Raw genomic sequence first — 16,699 nt, 5'->3', positions numbered from 1 at the left:
GTTTCTTTTGGCATCTTGCACAACAATTTTTTTTATGATGTACACTTTTCCAATGTCAAAAAGATGTTCCTTCTCATTTATGAGGTCATCAGAGATTTCAGCATAGATAGCATTGGCCTGTTATAATTGTAACAGAATACCATGGTTACACTATGTTTATTTCTACTATAACTGCTTGTGAATACGCAATATGTACAGAACAAATAGAAACAGCACCTTTGCATCTACCAGAACCATGCCAATGTATAGAGGGGCACCTTGACTCGTAGTTTCATAATGAGTCCATTTTCTCACAACTCGAACAATGACACCATGTGGATGTTTCCCTTTGTCCAGCTTATTGAGAAACTTGGGCTGCTGCATACTGTATCTGTGATATATAAAAAAAATTATTTTTTTAGAACAACACATGCATATATGAAAAATAAAATCATGTGTAAACGACTTTGAAATAGTATATTAAAAAAATGGAACAATGACTGAAAAATTGTAAGGTAGATAGCACACAACCATATAGTAATATCCTAGTCCTTTATTACAAAAAAAACATTTGAGTGCCTACATTTTGACCTATAACATATCTAGATTATTATACACATGCCAACATATGGCGACACCCAGGCATATAGACCTGGTGTATTTAAATATAAACTGAGACTCTATTTGTTATATACATCAAACTATAGAACAAACTCTGTACAGAAACAGCCATCCTCTGAATACTGATATGCAAAATCATCATATGCTGTAATAGCCATCACTTGGTAGAATGAACTAAGAAGCAAAATACTGATAGGAGATCTCTGCAACTGATGCTTAGGATAGATGTTGAAGAATCTCTGTATAAACAACGTTCCTTGTCTGGTCTGTAGGTCTACCTTCATCGTCTTCTATGTAAATTTTGAGGCCTTGCTTCGCTGTTACACGAGAAACAGCTACATAGAGCTGTCCATGTGTAAAAACTGGTTTTGGGAGATAGAGACCCACTGCTGATAGTGTTTGTCCCTGACTTTTATTGATGGTCATAGCATAGCAAACTCTAATTGGATATTGACGCCGTTGTAGAACAAATGGCCACTTATTATTTTTGAGAGATAAAGTAATGCGTGGTATGGCAAAACTCTGATTTGCGTGAGAACCATTCATAATCTTTGCTTCGATAGTCCATTCTCCTATAGATGTCACAATGAGTCTTGTTCCATTGCACAGGCCTGCTCTCTGATTCAGATTGCGCAACAGCATTATCGGAATTCCTTGTTTGAGCACAATTCTATGCTGCGGGAAATTGTTTCCATTAATGGAATTAAGAAATTCAATTGGATATAAGAGGTCGTATGCTTCATGCTGAGCAGTAGATTTGGCAATAGTATCTGAACTGAAATATTCTTTCTCTCTGCCAGGTACCAATGGAACCATATAGTCATTGACTGAATGCGTAAGTTCATTGGTTGGAGCAAGTATGGCTCTCTGTACAAGATAGATGGGATCTTTGCATCTAGCATGGAAATCAGGATAAATTGCTTTTACAATGGCCGCAAGTCTGTTCTCAGCAGGACTTACAAGGAATTCTTGTGGTGATCCAGCTTCCTTCATCCTCTCCTTCCTTTGCAAGGGTAGGTATTTTTATTTTCACCAATGTCTAGTATCCATTTATTGAATGCGGCCACTTGTTGCTGCTGAATAGGATCTTCTGGTGAGCAAAGCAATCGCATATTTTGTTTTAGACTTAGCACTTCAACATGGGACCATAAACGGGAGGCGATGATAGTAGCAGCAATAACATCCTGTTTGTTACCATCTTTAACTACTGGTAAGATCTGTCTAAGATCTCCTCCTAAGACTACAACCTTACCACCAAATGGAATATTTGCGATCTCAGGATTTTTAACTTTTTCAATGTCACGAAATGTACGGTCAAGAGCTTCAAAACATTTCCTATTAGCCATGAGTGCTTCATCCCAAATAACCAGACTTGTGAGTTCAATTAGTTCAGAGAGCATGGTACCTCTACTTACATCACAAATCATATCATCTTCTACCTCACAAGGTATTTTGAACCTTGAGTGGGCGGTACGGCCTCCTGGTAAGAGGAGCGCTGCAACTCCAGAGGACGCCACGGTCAGAACAATTTTGTTCTTTCCTCTTAGATAACCAACTATCCGATTCCATAGGTATGTTTTACCAGTTCCTCCATATCCAGCTACAAAAAAGAAACCAGCCTCATTCTGCTCAACTCTCTGTACTATTTTATGGAAAGCATTTTTCTGGTCTTCGTTAAGGGAAACAATTGGATTATTCATATCGATCAATGGATCAAGAGGATGTGATAGCTCCTCTTCAACAAAACAATTGTGTAGAATAGGATAAGCAGCATGTGTCTTTGGCGGTAAGTTGAAGTCTGTTATATTCTTGCCACTTTGAGAAAAAAGAGCAGAGAGTTCATCAAGAAGATAGTCTCTAGCCATTGAATCAGGTAATTGGTAACTGGGGTCTCCAATCATATCTCTATACTGATAAATGATATCATCAGCTAGATGTCTCCAAACTTTTTCAAACAGAGTGTTCTCATCACCTACTTCACAAAAAAGTATCATAGTGACAAATAAGCTGCGCAGCTGTGGCGAAGTAGCCCAAGCTGCTGCTTCATCAAATGCATCATACCATTCGTGGTCATCACTGAGCAAACCACGTGACTTGCAAGCTTCTTTGAATGTGTGATGGTATACTCTGTTGTGGAATCTAAGATGTTCATAGCTTGTAGCTCCTTTAACTATGAGTAGCAACATCTGAAGATAGTACCGTTCTCCAGCCAAGGGATGAACATAGTGAAGTCGACCTATTTTATCATGCCGCTGTTTGCACTTACTCCATTTCCTATCTCTCTGATCCCATACCCATTTAGAAGGAAATTCAGGATAAGTCAGTGTTCTAGCTTCAGGAAAAAGTTCATTACATACAAACCACTGTGTTAACATAGTTCGCCTCAAAAACTCTGCAGACAATAACTTATCCATCTTAGCCCTCGCACTGAAAGTTATGAAATTCTCATTAGGCATGTGCACAGGCATTCTCTCAATAGCTAGAAAATGTCTGTGAATATCATATCCAAACATTCTCCAGCATGCATCTTGTTCGTAGATGTATCTACAATGAAGATATTCCTTAACCTCGTTTATAGTCTGTGTGTCGTCATCAAACGGCGTTTGCTGGCCTCTTTTAACTCTCTGAAGGTAAGCTTTGCTACAATCAGCTCCTTTTGTTACATACTTGAAGAGGTATTTGATAAAAGTAGTCTTATTACACCACTCAACATTTATGTGTGCCTGGTATTTTTTAAGGAGCAGCATGTTGTAAGGAACAACCCATCTATTATCCATGTGGCAACCTCCCTTGATGACAAAAAGTGTGGCCTGACCTCTTTTATAGGTAGCAAAACCAGTTGAAGTAACTAAAGTATCATCTTGATAGGTTTTAGGGAAATGCTTGGAACACTTGTTGTTCTTCATGCAAGGGCACTTAGGGTTTTGTTTACCACAGGGTCCATGTATCATGTGCTCTGCAACCAGAACATAACCTAATGGATCTAATTTTGGATCAGGTATCTCAGCAGATATGTGTTTGTCAATCATTGCTGGAGTGGGATTAGATGTATCAGCCGAAGTCCAGATAATAATATGTGCGTGTGGAAGACCTCGCTTCTGAAATTCGACAGTATGTAGTACTGCAATGAAAAGCAGCAACATGACTCACTTAAGAAACAGTGGGTATAGGCAGAGGAATACAAAGAACAATATCTAAGAAAAGACATAGATGTTTTGTATGCATGTACAAAATGTACCTGCGTTGCAAGGTCCGAAAGGCATACCCTGTCTAATATCTTTGAGAAGTTCCTCCAACTTCATGTTAAATACTCTGACTATGAGATCATTTCTATCATTTGGTTTTTGTCCTGGTTCGAAAATACCCTCAACAACTTCCAACCATCTTGGGTTACATGTGAATGTAACAAAAAAATATGGAGGGCCATATTCTCGGTAGATAGCTATGCCATCATGATAATTTTGTATCATGTAACGTCTTCCACCAGTATACGATGCTGGTAACATAGTCATCTTTCCCATCTCACTGCCCTCTGTAGATCCTTTACTGATAGCATCACAAATGCCCTGTATACTATCCATTCTAATATCATCCTGATTATCCACTATGTACCTCAATCTATTTTCATCAACACATGCTCGAGCATCAACCTTAGCTTGGGTTGAAAGCGGACCATAACACAGATAGGGATTGGGCTCATTCTTCCTGTAGTGAAATAGGTAGCAGTAATAATCCTACATTGTAACCTTGACACGAGCATTCTGTGTAGATTCTGTGACACCAGTGTATAGAACTCCAGTCTGCCATCCGCGCTCAGCATACGGAAACAATAATGGATATTGAAGCGCCATAAAAGCAGGATGTAGAGCAGATATCTGTTGCAGCTCACCTGTCTGTTTCTCCACAATAATGTCCCTCTCAAATGTGTCAGTGCCAAAATCTCCAACTACAAGCATTGCTAACTGCTCAACAGCTGGTAAACTGTATTGAGGTGGATCTCCATCTTTTGGACCAACAATGCGGATAATAAAATCTTCAACATCATCACCTGCCAACCTATCTCTAGCCATTCTGAATTGTTTTGCAAATGAATTGTGCTCATCAAGCATGGTGATCAGGGACTGAATAATGTCTCCATCTAGATCTGATGGTGGTGCGTCACCATGATCTAAAGAAGCAATCCTATTTTGAATCTCATTGGATGTATCGTATACATATAGCTGGATAAATTTTGGAATTCGACCATCCACAGGCAACAAAGAACCAATGCGGTGGTGAATCTGTCCACAAATCTTGAAAACTGGAGGACCCCTACCATCATTTGTAGTCCGGTCTATCTTTGCACCCATAGAGGTGAATGCAAACAGGCAATTGTACTTTCTAATGTTCTTCATAAACTTGTTAGAAATAGGACCCCCACCAAATGTTGCCAAAGATGCCAAAGGCTCAGGTCTAGGAAGAAATGGTGGTATAACTACTCGACCTCCTTTGCAGCACTTGTTGTAAATAACCGAAGCAGATGAACTCCGCGACTCCTTGCCAACCTTTTCTGCATGCCAAAATATTGCACGACAATTACAACATCGCTGATCGGGTGCTCCATAGTATGATCTCTCTGGATATGAAACTGCATTGTCCATGCACAGTAGACATAAAGCCATGGATGAGTCACAGGCTACCACACGAAACATAGACGGAACCTAGGAAACTGGGATGTGTACCTTTCAGAGCCTCTACAAAATCTTCATCAAACTGACCACAGTCCAAATGAGCGCTGTAAACAGTAGCTGCACCTGTTTACACATTTTAGCTTTTAAGCACAGAGTGATCCAAAGATGTAGATAGACCATGTATGATCAAGTGGCTTTCAATACCTCCCCACACACGCCGATGTTGACTTAGCAATTTCCTTCTTTTTTGCCTAGAGGTTGAGGGATCAGGACGCTCAAGGGGATAGGAAGTATTATTTCCTAAGTAAAGAATTGCGAAGATAAGATAAGAATAGACCTAGGATAATAATGTTTGTAAATATATTGGCCTAGACGCTGGAGGATACATACGTCCCCTTGCGCGACGACCTCTCGAATTAGCTGTAGCGGAGGTGCGTAAAGGCACCGAAGCATCAGCTGATAAATATAAACATGCACAGTTAAGCACAACACTGTAAAAACACAATAAGGTTTCATAGGGCAGGAGAAAATATATATACGAAATTAAATTAAACAAAATCTATTGTACATACATAGATGCTGAGCTGCGATGTCAAACTGGTGGTCCATGAACACCGAAGGCTACACATCTTTGCATGAAGATATAACAATGAAAACAGTCTTTTGGTTTAGGAAAAAAGCAAACATCCTTAGGCATAAAAAGATAGTCTGTTGTGTGTTTGGTATGAGACAGTAGGGAGCAATAAGATAAGAAAACAGATACAATATATACATACGAAACAAAGGTTAACCTGCACAGGCTGATCATAGCATCATATGAAATAATGTAAGGATGGCTGACACAACAATAGCATGCATTGAAACATGATAATATGTGATATAAATTAAAAGGACTAATGTATTCATCTGGAAGACAAACAGAGGACCACATAATCCGAAAACACATGAACATAATTTGTTTTTTAACAGTTTTAAAAAAAATTACAGAACCAAACAGAAAAGAGAGAGAGTACAAATCTGAATCGAACAAAAACAACGACACTATAGTGCAAGACTCTCTGTAGATGAACTGACTTGATCTAACAACTGATGTGCATACATCAGCACAACAGATGATGGAACTGTGTCCTCCTCTAAGGACGCCAGTACTAATCTGGCAAGATGTGCACCTCTATTTGCAACTGGGAAAAGACGTTCAGCCAAAGATCTATATAGCTGTAATCCATGGATGCTATAATCAATAACAAGAAGCCATATATTCTTTGTAAACCTATAAGAGCCTGTAGAGCTGCTGCCTCATAAGGCAAATGATTAGTCACAGAAACAGGAGCCCAAAAAAAGAGTGTTTTGGAAATACCCCGCTGTACAGAGGGAGTCAGCTCTACCTCAATTCCATATACATGGCTCCCATCATCTGCTATCTCATGTATACAAGCCACATAAGGTAAATTACAGCGAACAACAACCTCTCGCAGAATAGGCTACGTAGGATAAATTGATGGCAAACATGAGGGCAATAAGAATCCTTTGTCCGTCAGGAAGAGAAGAAAAGCAGACGAACCTAAGCGGCCCTTCCCTCACTTAGTTTAATTAAGATGAAAAAGCAGATAGCCTGATTGTCTGAAAACTTTAAGAAATTTTAAAAATGTTTTGAAATTTTTTTTGGATGAAACAACAATTCCAGTGTCCAGACAAGCTGCGAAGAGCGTGTTCGTCGTCTAGATGTTTTTGCACAAACGAAAGCAGAACAGACGTGTATCAGTCCGAAAGAGCAGACCAACCAATACTGATAACATAACATAGATATTGCAAACCAAATAAGGAAAGTAGTGTTACCTAAAAGGAAAGCCAAAACCGCAGAGCCGCAACCAACGGAGCCGAGGACAGCCAATATGAATAGGTACAGCACAGCAAGGAACGAAGCAACTGAGAAAGACGGCACAGACGTACTGCAAGAACAGAGGAACAGTAGGTATAAAAAAAATGACCACACGAATCAATATAAGTAAATCCTACATGTATCTAAAAAATACTTGTAACTAAATAATATGAAATACAAACATACAAAGAACATAGAAGCACCAATGCAGATAATATGAGTGATCTTATGTTCATGGTTCATCACATAATATGGAATAAAAACAAGCACCAATGCAGGTAATATGAGTGATCTAATGTTCATGGTTCATCACACTACCACAACCTACCTTGCACACCCAAAACCCACCCGCGAAAATATAGGTTTCATTAAATGTCCTCTTTGACCAAGGCACTAAAAATAGGCAATTTACATTGTATATATATAACGCAGCTACTCAAACCTCGTAAAAAAAAGGAGGCTTATCCAATTGATAAGAACTCTCGAAGAGATGATGAACATCGATATGTTTTATGAATTTAGCGCCAGCCTGAGCTGGCACAACGTTACCAACAATTATTTTCTTTCCCATAACAGGTGGACCAAAAAAAATCATCTATATGGCTGATATAAAATAGAATATAAACAATAGATGTTAGCTTTGCATCAGGTAAAGGTGGCACTCCGTTGCGAGCCTAGCACTAAAAAAAACCTATCATAATAACAATGAACTATATATAGTAACAGAAAGTAATCAGCGGTAAATAACATGACAGCAAAATGCATATTTTTTTTAATCAATTGTCATATAAAGCAGACTTTATTACGCTCATCCGATACATACTACAGCTAGATGTCGTCCAGAAAATATCACACTGATGCATGTCATGATCAGTCTAACCTCATTTAGCAACAATAATATGACTCCTTCATAGGACTAATTGGTGCGCTCTTAATATAACTCTTCACACATATCATCTATTCTGAAGACACACTATTGTTTAATATAAAACAACTGACGTAAGTATATCTAAGGAACCTAAACAGTGCATCCACACTATTTAAGAAACAAGGCACTCATTAAAAGACAAATCATGAAGATCTGGAGTCCAATGCCATAGGCTGAATAAAACTGATGGTACAATTTAACAACATTATAAGTACCAATAATAGATGTAAAATCTAAATAGCGCATTTATTAACTTAATAGCTATTGTTGTAGTAGTGGCACATCTATTGTTGGACAACAATCATGTAACTCGAAAACTCCATTTTTTATTAGACTCACCGCAGCACCATATCCTAACATGAATCCATCTCTATATATGCATACCAAATCGAATAAGACCAGCACACACTTGGTAAAAGGCATAAACGAATCCATCTTTACCTGACTGAAATCCCTATGTGCAGGTGGAGCAGCGCCCCCCCCCCCCTCCCTCCCGCCCGCGCTCCCCCTCACCCCCACCACCAAGTCCGCCGAGAGCGGCGTAGCAGGAAGAGAGAGGCGCAGAAAGCCATAGAACAACAACCCAACGAGCACCGCGCCGAGCCAGAGAAACACAGCCCCCCCCCCCCCCCCGCCAGCACCGCGAGCATCAGCAGCAGCGCGGCCCCCCGCGAGCAGCGCGGGCAGCAACAGCAGCAAGGGCGGCCGGCCACCAAGTCCGCCGAGACCAGCGAGAAGCGAGCGGCGCAGAAAGGCGTGGACGAAACCCTAGCAAGAATGGAGAGCAGCGAAGGCGACGGCGAGGAAAGGAGGAAGCGAAACGGCGACGACATGGACCAGCTCGATTGGGAAGAAGCCGAGGCTAATGTGTCGGAGAAGAAGCTGGAAGCCCTGTATATATATGTCTCTATCCGGATTCTTAGTTGGAGCCAACAAACACACAGGAAGACTGAGAAGGAATTTGGAATCAACAGAAGCAGCTTCGAGCAAAAGCGGCTTTAACAAATCTGAGGCACACGATGACTGATCGAACGGTGGTTTCCTAATGGGGCGACGTGGCCGACCCCTCCTTCGGAGGAGCAGGCGCCCATTGTCTTGGTAAATTCCCCCTACACACGCGCACGCGACGGTCAACGAGAAGTAGAGACATATCGATTCGTCAAGAATGAACTCTCCGGCACGCTGCCACCCACGGCGAGACGGAGACCAACGCTGGCATGGCCACGGACTCAAGCAGCAGCAGTTCGGCACGGGGTCCACCAAGCTCTCCATCCTCGCGTCGTGGCGTCAGCTCGGGCCAGGACGCCGATCGCTGGGTCGTTCATCGTCGAGTTGCCGAGTTGCAGGTTTAAGATTGTTCTTCTTATTTCTAAAACACTGTTACTGTGTACCTACGTACTTTTATTTATTTATTTATTTATTTGTTTGTATTTCAGTTTGGTGGGGTCGTTCAACAGAACAATAATTAGCGGTTGAACGACCTCACAAACTGAAATACATAGAAATCACTCAAAAATAATTAAATAAAAATACGTAGGTACAAAGTAACGAGTGTTTTGGATGATTATCTAGTCACATTCATTGGCGGGATATTTTCTTCTCAGTGGATGAAGATGATATAATCGAGACATTAATGTCATTCAAAAAGCCACGAGTAAAGTAAGACAACTAATATTGTAAGTCTCTTCTATGACATTTCAAACTATTCGTATTTTTTTAACAATGTATATCGAGATTTATCGTTGTTTCTTGCTTAATCTTTAACTCTAAGGCTTAATCATGTTATTTAATATACGTGGTTTTATTGAATTAAAATATATTTTAACGAATTGACTTAAGAATTTTTCTTATAGCATATTCTGTAGTAAAATCCTAGGTCCGTTAGTAGCAGGTGCATTAGCATGTGGGGAGGCGCAGCAGCGGCAGGCGATGGAGGCTCTAGCCACGCTGACTTTGGGCTTGTTTGGTTTCTACCGTCCCTCCTAAAATTCCTATCATATCGAATGTTTGGACACATACATGAAGTATTAAATATAGATTAATTATGAAACTAATTGCACAACTTGCGACTAATTTGCGAGACGAATCTTTTAAGCCTAATTAGTCCATGATTTGACAACTTGGTGCTACAGTAAACATGCGCTAATGACAGATTAGTTAGACTTAAAAAATCATCTCGCATTTTAGCCTCCATCTATATAATTGGTTTTATAATTAATCTATATTTAATGCTCCTCCTTGTTAGTATCTAAATCTTTAATGTGACATGAATTTTAAAAGTGACTGAAGAACAAACACCCCCTGTAGCACTGCGTTCAAGTCCGCCCGATCATTTTTTACAGACTGCAGTCCGTCCGTTCATTTTCCGTCTCGACGCAGCAAGCCAGCAACCCTTCGTGTTGATCGCGACTTGGCCGTCGTACTGGTACCGGCGACGACTCCGCTCTGCTCCCGCAGGTAAGGAAGTCTGCAGCCCTCTGCAATTTCGTCCAAACTGTCCTGATGGCCAGATCCAATTTGTGACTTGCAGTTGCAGCCCTCCGCAACTCCATGCAAGTCTACACATACTGCAGCTCGGCACAGACGCACAGTAAGGCCCTCTAAAACCTGATTTCCTTCCTCTTTGTTGATTGTTCTTTGTTCAAATTTTTGGTTACAAATTAATTTGATTGGTTGATTTTAAAGCACGGTGAATTATTAACTAAGGTCCCATTTGACACAGCTCATCTTCACCAATAAAGCTGATTTTTTTAGTTTTTAGCTCAACAAGTAACTCTACCGATGAAGCTGACCTATTTTTTTCTTCATGTGTGGCAAAACAAAATGGACAAAAAGCTAAAATTACCACACTGCCCTAAGCTTTTCTTTTTTTCTTTTCTTATTTTTCCTCATCTCCTCCCGGCCGCTATCTTCCTCACGGGTCGCATCTCACGTAGTCGCGTGCCCCCATGGTCGCGTGTACTCGCGTGCCGCCGCTCATCCCGCAGGCTGCGAGACCCGTTGGCCGCGCCCCGGATGCCATGCGCCAGCGACTGTGAGCCCCCCGCCGAGCTGGTGGCTGCGCCCCGGTGGCGAGCCCTAGCGGCCACACCCCGGAGGCGTGCGCCGGCAGCTGTGAGCCCACCCGCCGAGCTGGCGGCTGCGCCCCGGCGAGCTGCGCATCTTCCTCCTGGTGGCTGCGCCCCTAGGCGGGACGCGCCTTGGCGAGCTTCGCCCCCGGCGTCCACGCCCCAGCGAGATCTGGCGGCGTCCGCTTCGCTGCGCCCGTCTGCGACATCCAGTGGCGTCTGCATCCCTGCGCCCGTCTGCGACATCCAGCGGCGTCCGCATCCCGGCGGCGTCTGCAGCTGCGCCCCGCGGCCGCGCCTGCAGCCGCACGCCCGGTGGTGGCACCCGCATCTGCGTCCGGCGGCGGTGCCCGCAGCCGCGCGCCCACGGCAGCTGCACGCGCGTGCGCACCAGCGGCCGTGCCCGTGCGCGCCCTGGCTGCTACGCCCGCATGTGCCCCGGCGGTCGCGCCGGTCGTGCCCCGGCGGCCGCGCCCACACTCCCCGGCAGAAGAGCACGCGACGTGACCGTGGGCAGATGTGAGAAAGGGACTGGCTTGGGCTCACCTGTGGCAAGGGAAGCTAGAATAAGCTATTTTTTCAGTTTTATCCCATCACATTCTTCTGTGATAGAAAAAAAAGTGTTTGACAAAAACAAAAGCTCATAATAACTTTATGAGCTATCGTGAGCTATGCTAAACAGGTCCTAAATATGAAACCAAAAAGTAAAGGACACAGGAAAGTGCAATGTCAAAACTATCTATGCTATGGACTTGGCCATAACTTACTTTTTTTTCTATCCTCCGCCACTGACTCTCCCTCTGACTTCCCGGTTTTAGATGACGTCCATGTCGTCTCCCACTGCGACATCAGTTTTTCCTAGAGCATCGTTATCCCCAAAAGGCTCCATGCCTAACCATCCTCTATACCAAGATCAATCCTGGTGCTTCCCGAGTCTACTATAGAGAAAAAGTGGAGGAGTCTAGGAAAATATTCAATTAAACATTCATCTATCTTGAACCAGAAGAACGAAGCTGAAGCAAGAGCTCATGCTCGGGATGTCTGGTATGGTGTTTATTTCTTCTCCCTCGTTCCTCTTTTATGGATCCCCAGTCCGTCAAAGAAAAGACAAAACAATAATACCACATTGATGTAAATGTTTGGTTCCATTATTACTGTGACTCATTAACATCTTTAGTTGGGCTCCCAATGAGGATGCCCACGGCTTTGAATCCCATTGCGAAAACATGCATGTGTTTATCATTTTTTTGCAGCCTAGCCCAGTTAGAACTTGAGGCGAGTAGGCGACTATGAAGGTGGCCATGTTTCCATGTCCTCTTTTTATTAAAATTAATCAACTAGAACCATTAAGTTGGTGGTAATAAAAACCTATTACGTCCTTACTCTTGTTACAATGTGTCCAGCAAAATATAAGTGGGTTTTCGGAACCATAGCTGCTTATATCAGCTTGTGAAATGTGCGACATGTGAAGTAAACTGTGAAAATTGAGAAATACATGTGGAGAAAGAGATTATGTCAGTGCAGTTTACTTCGATGATCTTAATATAAGTCTATATGGACTTGCATTGGTGGACGAAGAGCTCGCTGCACAGAACACCGTCTCTCCCTTTGCTCCTCGTAGGGCATGCAGCTGCACGCCTGCACCTCTCAATCCAAGCACTAGCACCCAGTTCTCCCATGCATCTCTGTTGTTTCTTCTCCCAAATCACAACAAAGCCAAGCAGCAGCCGAACTGCTGCCTCAGATTTCACTGCTCCTCTCTTCTTCACCTCGACTGTCAGCCTGTTCGTTTGGCTGTGGCTTGTCGTAAACGATCGTAAATTTTCAGCTGAAACAGTATTTTTCTCTCACGCAAACCAGCCAGCAGTACTTCTTCACGAACCAACAACGATACGAAACAGCCAACCGAACAGGCTGTGTATGATTCAAGACACTGATATCCAAGGAGTGGCGAGGGGCTGTCTGTGATTTGGCGCCACTTCTTACCTCTATCTAACTTCCATCTGACAGAGTAGTAATGCAGGTGCTCCTGATGCTTCCTACTCCTATACACAACTCCCATAGCAAGATCACTTGGGCAGCCAAACACAGGCTTTCTGCTCCGTTCCCTGCTGCTTTATATACACTGGTTAGAGAAAAGAGGTACAATTTGATTCCATATGAATGAGTCACCAACTAACCATCCATTGAAATATACTCAGGTCAGGTTCGCTGAGCTATTTTTTCTATGTAAGTTAAGTTCCGGCTAACAGAAGGTGATCGCTGAACATGCATGTTCACTAGAAGTCAACGTTTTATATTTTTATTAAACCTTTCTTTCATGAAAAGAACTGTTGTCTAGTTTGGGACATGTTCTTTTGTGGACATGTTCGGTTGTGGACCAACCTGGCCTGGATTCAATCCGGTCCGTTTCTCTCTAGAATGCGTGTTTAGTTAGCCCACTCTAGGATTGTGGAAGCAAGTTAGCCTACTCCAGGATTGTTGAAGTACGTGAGCGCGGCTCATCCTCGCCAGGAATCAAGCTGCTACTCTAGGGTGGAACGAATCCCTGTGGAGGCTACGTGCAGTAGAACGTGCGGACGCTACGGCAGCGGAACGAATTCCTGTGGAGGCTACCTGCACCTCAGCGATCTCCCCACTCATGGCTGTGTGGATCGGTTCCACTCGGGGAATTAATCCCCAGCAACCGAACATGCCCTAAAACTGCTGAACTTTCGAGCTGCTAGCTGACAATCAGAAAATTGTGCAAGCATATACTATTTAATTTGATTGGTGGAACACAAATATCTAGCCTAATCAGTCCAGATAGATTATGCGCATACAACTACACTGCATGGACTGTACCATATCCACTAAAATTCAGACAAAGAAGCAGTGGCGGATCGGGGGGGGGGGGGGGGGGGGGGGGGGGGGGGGGGGGTGCTAGGGGGGCAGCAGCCCCCCCCCCCCCCCTGTGAGAGTGATTTTCCTTTATATTTACCGTAGAAAAACGTGATTTTACCATTAATCTTCGATATTTGTTCTAAATCTCTATTGATTACCCCCCCCCCCCCCCCCCCCCCCCCCCGAGGTGCTCATCTTGGCTCCGCTAATGCAAAGAAGTGCATGTGAGTAAATTTACAATCACTATGTTCAGTTCGGTTTCAGGTTAATACAGGATGATAGATGCCCATTCTACCAAATTGGATCTAATAAAACAGACGCGCACAACAGGTGTGCATACATATAATGCATATACTCTGCCCCTGACTATCTGGTTTTAGATGAGGCCACGTGGTCGTCTGCCAGGACATTACTTTTCCTAGCACCCTCATCTCCAAAGCTCCTTGCCCAATCATGCATCACTGCAACAAGAGCAATCCTGGCGCCTCCCGAGCCTACTATAGAAAAAGAGTGGACGAGGGGCCCCTAGAAAAGTATTGAAATATTCATATATCTTGGACCAAAATAATGACGCTGAAGGAAGAGCTCATACTCAGGAGTTAGGATACTGCTATGGTGTTTGTTCTCTTGTTTGCTGTTTTATGGACACCCCCACACACCAAGAATCAACAACACAATATCACATTGATGGAAATATTTGGCACCATTACTGTTTAGTACTTGGACTCATTTGACACCTTTAGTTGGGCGCCGATGAGGTCACACACCTAGCCCTGAATCGCCCCCATTGCGAAAACATGCATGTTTCATCATTTTCTTTGCATCCCAGCCTAGGTAGAAGTCGTGATGTTGAGACTTGCGGTCTCAGACAGTGTGGAGGAGGCAGAGGCCTCCGCCCGCTGAGCGCTGCCCTCAGGCGGAGGCTCGGGAAACAGGCATGACAAGCGGGCGTGTAGGGAAATGGCACGTAAAACTAGGGTTTCATTAATACATTCACCGACCTCTCGTACTGTTACAAGTGTTCTCTATTTATAGGGCTCAACTACCACTTTTACAGAGTTTACAATAGTACCCTTCAACTGCTACAGTACATTCTCGGAATATTCCACTACTCGCCTTTCCTCTCGGGAGTAATCTTGTCATGCCGCCCTCAGGTACTGGGCCTGCACGATCAGCCAGCCCATCAGGCCTCAGGACTCGGCGATGGGCCTTTGGGCCTCCGCCGTCGGTCTCCGCCCCTGGGACGCTGGGGCCGTAGACCCCCAACGGCCAGTATTGCCGTCCTCCTGCTTGGGTCTCTGCCCCTACGAGCGAAGGCCGAACCGGCGCGCCCGCGCCATCCACGAGCGCCTTCCTCTGGTTACATGCACACACACACGTAGATAACGTTGGTGCTTGATTAGCCTCGCAGCGGGGTGGCCTCCGCCCCCTCCGCCCGGAGACGCCTACGAGCAAACCGGGCGGAGGCTGCGCCAGGGTCATCGGCAGCGTCCTGCAAGCAGTCTGAGAAACCATCATCTTTCTAGGTCTGGAGGCGCGGTAGCTGGGCCTTTGCTTAGGTAGTTGGTCAGAGACGTCTCTGCGAACTGCTGGCCGCATAGGTCTCCGCCACTCTCGGGGGCCGTGTTACAACAGTTCCCCCTTTTGAGACCACGGTCCGCCCGAGCGTGTCGTGAGCTCAAAACGCCCAAAACAAGGACGTCCACGGGGGCGGAGACTGCGCGTAGTCACGTCTCCGACCGATCCCCATAGGTTCCCCCCTGGCCTGCTGTGGCGTGGCCGCTGGTCTTGTCACAGTAGCCGTTAGGCTGCAAAACTAGCCGTTGTCCTACGCTGTGGCCGTTTACGCCGTATTGCTTTCCGTTGTATACCTTGCGACTTTTTCAGAGTTGATCGTTGGGCGGCATGCGAATTCTCTGGAGATGACCGTTGTACGATGGTAGCTGAACCGCCCGCCTGCGGCCTATATAAGGGCGGGGTTGGTGGCGGGGTCCCCCTCCGCACTACTCATTCGCTTTCCTTGCCTCTGAGAAATCGCTCTCTACTCTCTTCGCTTTCGCCTGAGCTGCCTTCGCGCGTTCCGTCTTTCCGCCTGCGTCTTCCGCCTAGGCTGCCGCCGCGGTGGCTTTCTTTTCCGCCTCCGCCCATACTCGCCGGCCCACCTTCTTCGGACCCTATCGCCACCTTCTCGGCGTTAGGGCCACCGGCTGGGGTGCGCGCTTTGAGGAGTGCATGCTTGCCTCCGCCTCTGCGTTGGAATTTGAAAAGCTAGTGGAGGAGGATTTGGGGAGTGTCTCCACGTCCGTCGGAGACCTGATCGCTGCGGATTCTAGAGACATGGCGATAAAGTTATGGGATTTCGGCCCTTCCTCCATTACTGAAGAGGCGGTCACGGAGATGTTGAAGGAATCGTGTTTTCCTTCTTTGAGGGTAAAAATCCCTCCGCCTGGCCAGACTGTTCTAGAATCGGAGGAGGGATATGCGGTGGTGTTTCGGGACTTCTTCACCTGCGGCCTCCGCCTTCCTTACATCCCCTTCCTCCGCCAGGTGTTGGAGACCTTCAATGTCCAGCTCCATCATCTGACTCCTACTGCCTTCCTCACGCTCAGCAAATTCTGCTGGGCATGTGTTTCTTATGGTGCTGAGCCAGATGTGGACACCTTCTGCGCAT

General features: G+C 44.6%; 2 protein-coding genes across 2 annotated transcripts; both read right to left on the bottom strand.

The window, feature by feature from the left end:
* Positions 1-1,589: 1,589 nt before the first annotated feature.
* On the bottom strand, positions 1,590-5,879 carry LOC136507651 (uncharacterized). Its single transcript, XM_066502307.1, has 6 exons — positions 5,843-5,879; positions 5,661-5,726; positions 5,322-5,393; positions 4,347-5,149; positions 3,839-4,250; positions 1,590-3,721 (listed from the first exon to the last, which is right to left on the bottom strand). Exons 1-6 carry the CDS (start codon positions 5,877-5,879, stop codon positions 1,590-1,592), a joined length of 3,522 nt encoding a protein of 1,173 aa, XP_066358404.1.
* A 5,086-nt stretch (positions 5,880-10,965) lies between these two features.
* On the bottom strand, positions 10,966-13,788 carry LOC136507650 (uncharacterized). The gene is made up of 2 exons (XM_066502306.1): positions 13,762-13,788; positions 10,966-11,691 (listed from the first exon to the last, which is right to left on the bottom strand). The coding sequence occupies exons 1-2, from the start codon at positions 13,786-13,788 to the stop codon at positions 10,966-10,968; spliced, it is 753 nt and encodes a 250-aa protein (XP_066358403.1).
* Positions 13,789-16,699: the final 2,911 nt, after the last annotated feature.

Source organism: Miscanthus floridulus, chromosome 15, assembly GCF_019320115.1.
Source record: "Miscanthus floridulus cultivar M001 chromosome 15, ASM1932011v1, whole genome shotgun sequence".
Classification (NCBI taxonomy): Eukaryota; Viridiplantae; Streptophyta; class Magnoliopsida; order Poales; family Poaceae; genus Miscanthus; species Miscanthus floridulus.
This window is presented reverse-complemented; position numbering and strand designations above follow the sequence as displayed.

Bases quoted from the DNA above. Each gene is read 5' to 3' on its own strand.
- LOC136507651 (XM_066502307.1), bottom strand. From the start codon at position 5,879: ATGGACCACCAGTTTGACATCGCAGCTCAGCATCTAT. The intron at 5,394-5,660 runs GTATGTATCCTC...ATGTGTAAACAG, and splicing joins AGGTCGTCGCGCAAGGGGAC to GTGCAGCTACTGTTTACAGC. The intron at 3,722-3,838 runs GTACATTTTGTA...TTTTCATTGCAG, and splicing joins TTTCGGACCTTGCAACGCAG to TACTACATACTGTCGAATTT.
- LOC136507650 (XM_066502306.1), bottom strand. From the start codon at position 13,788: ATGAGTGGGGAGATCGCTGAGGTGCAG. The intron at 11,692-13,761 runs GTAGCCTCCACA...CCCTTGCCACAG, and splicing joins GGGAGATCGCTGAGGTGCAG to GTGAGCCCAAGCCAGTCCCT.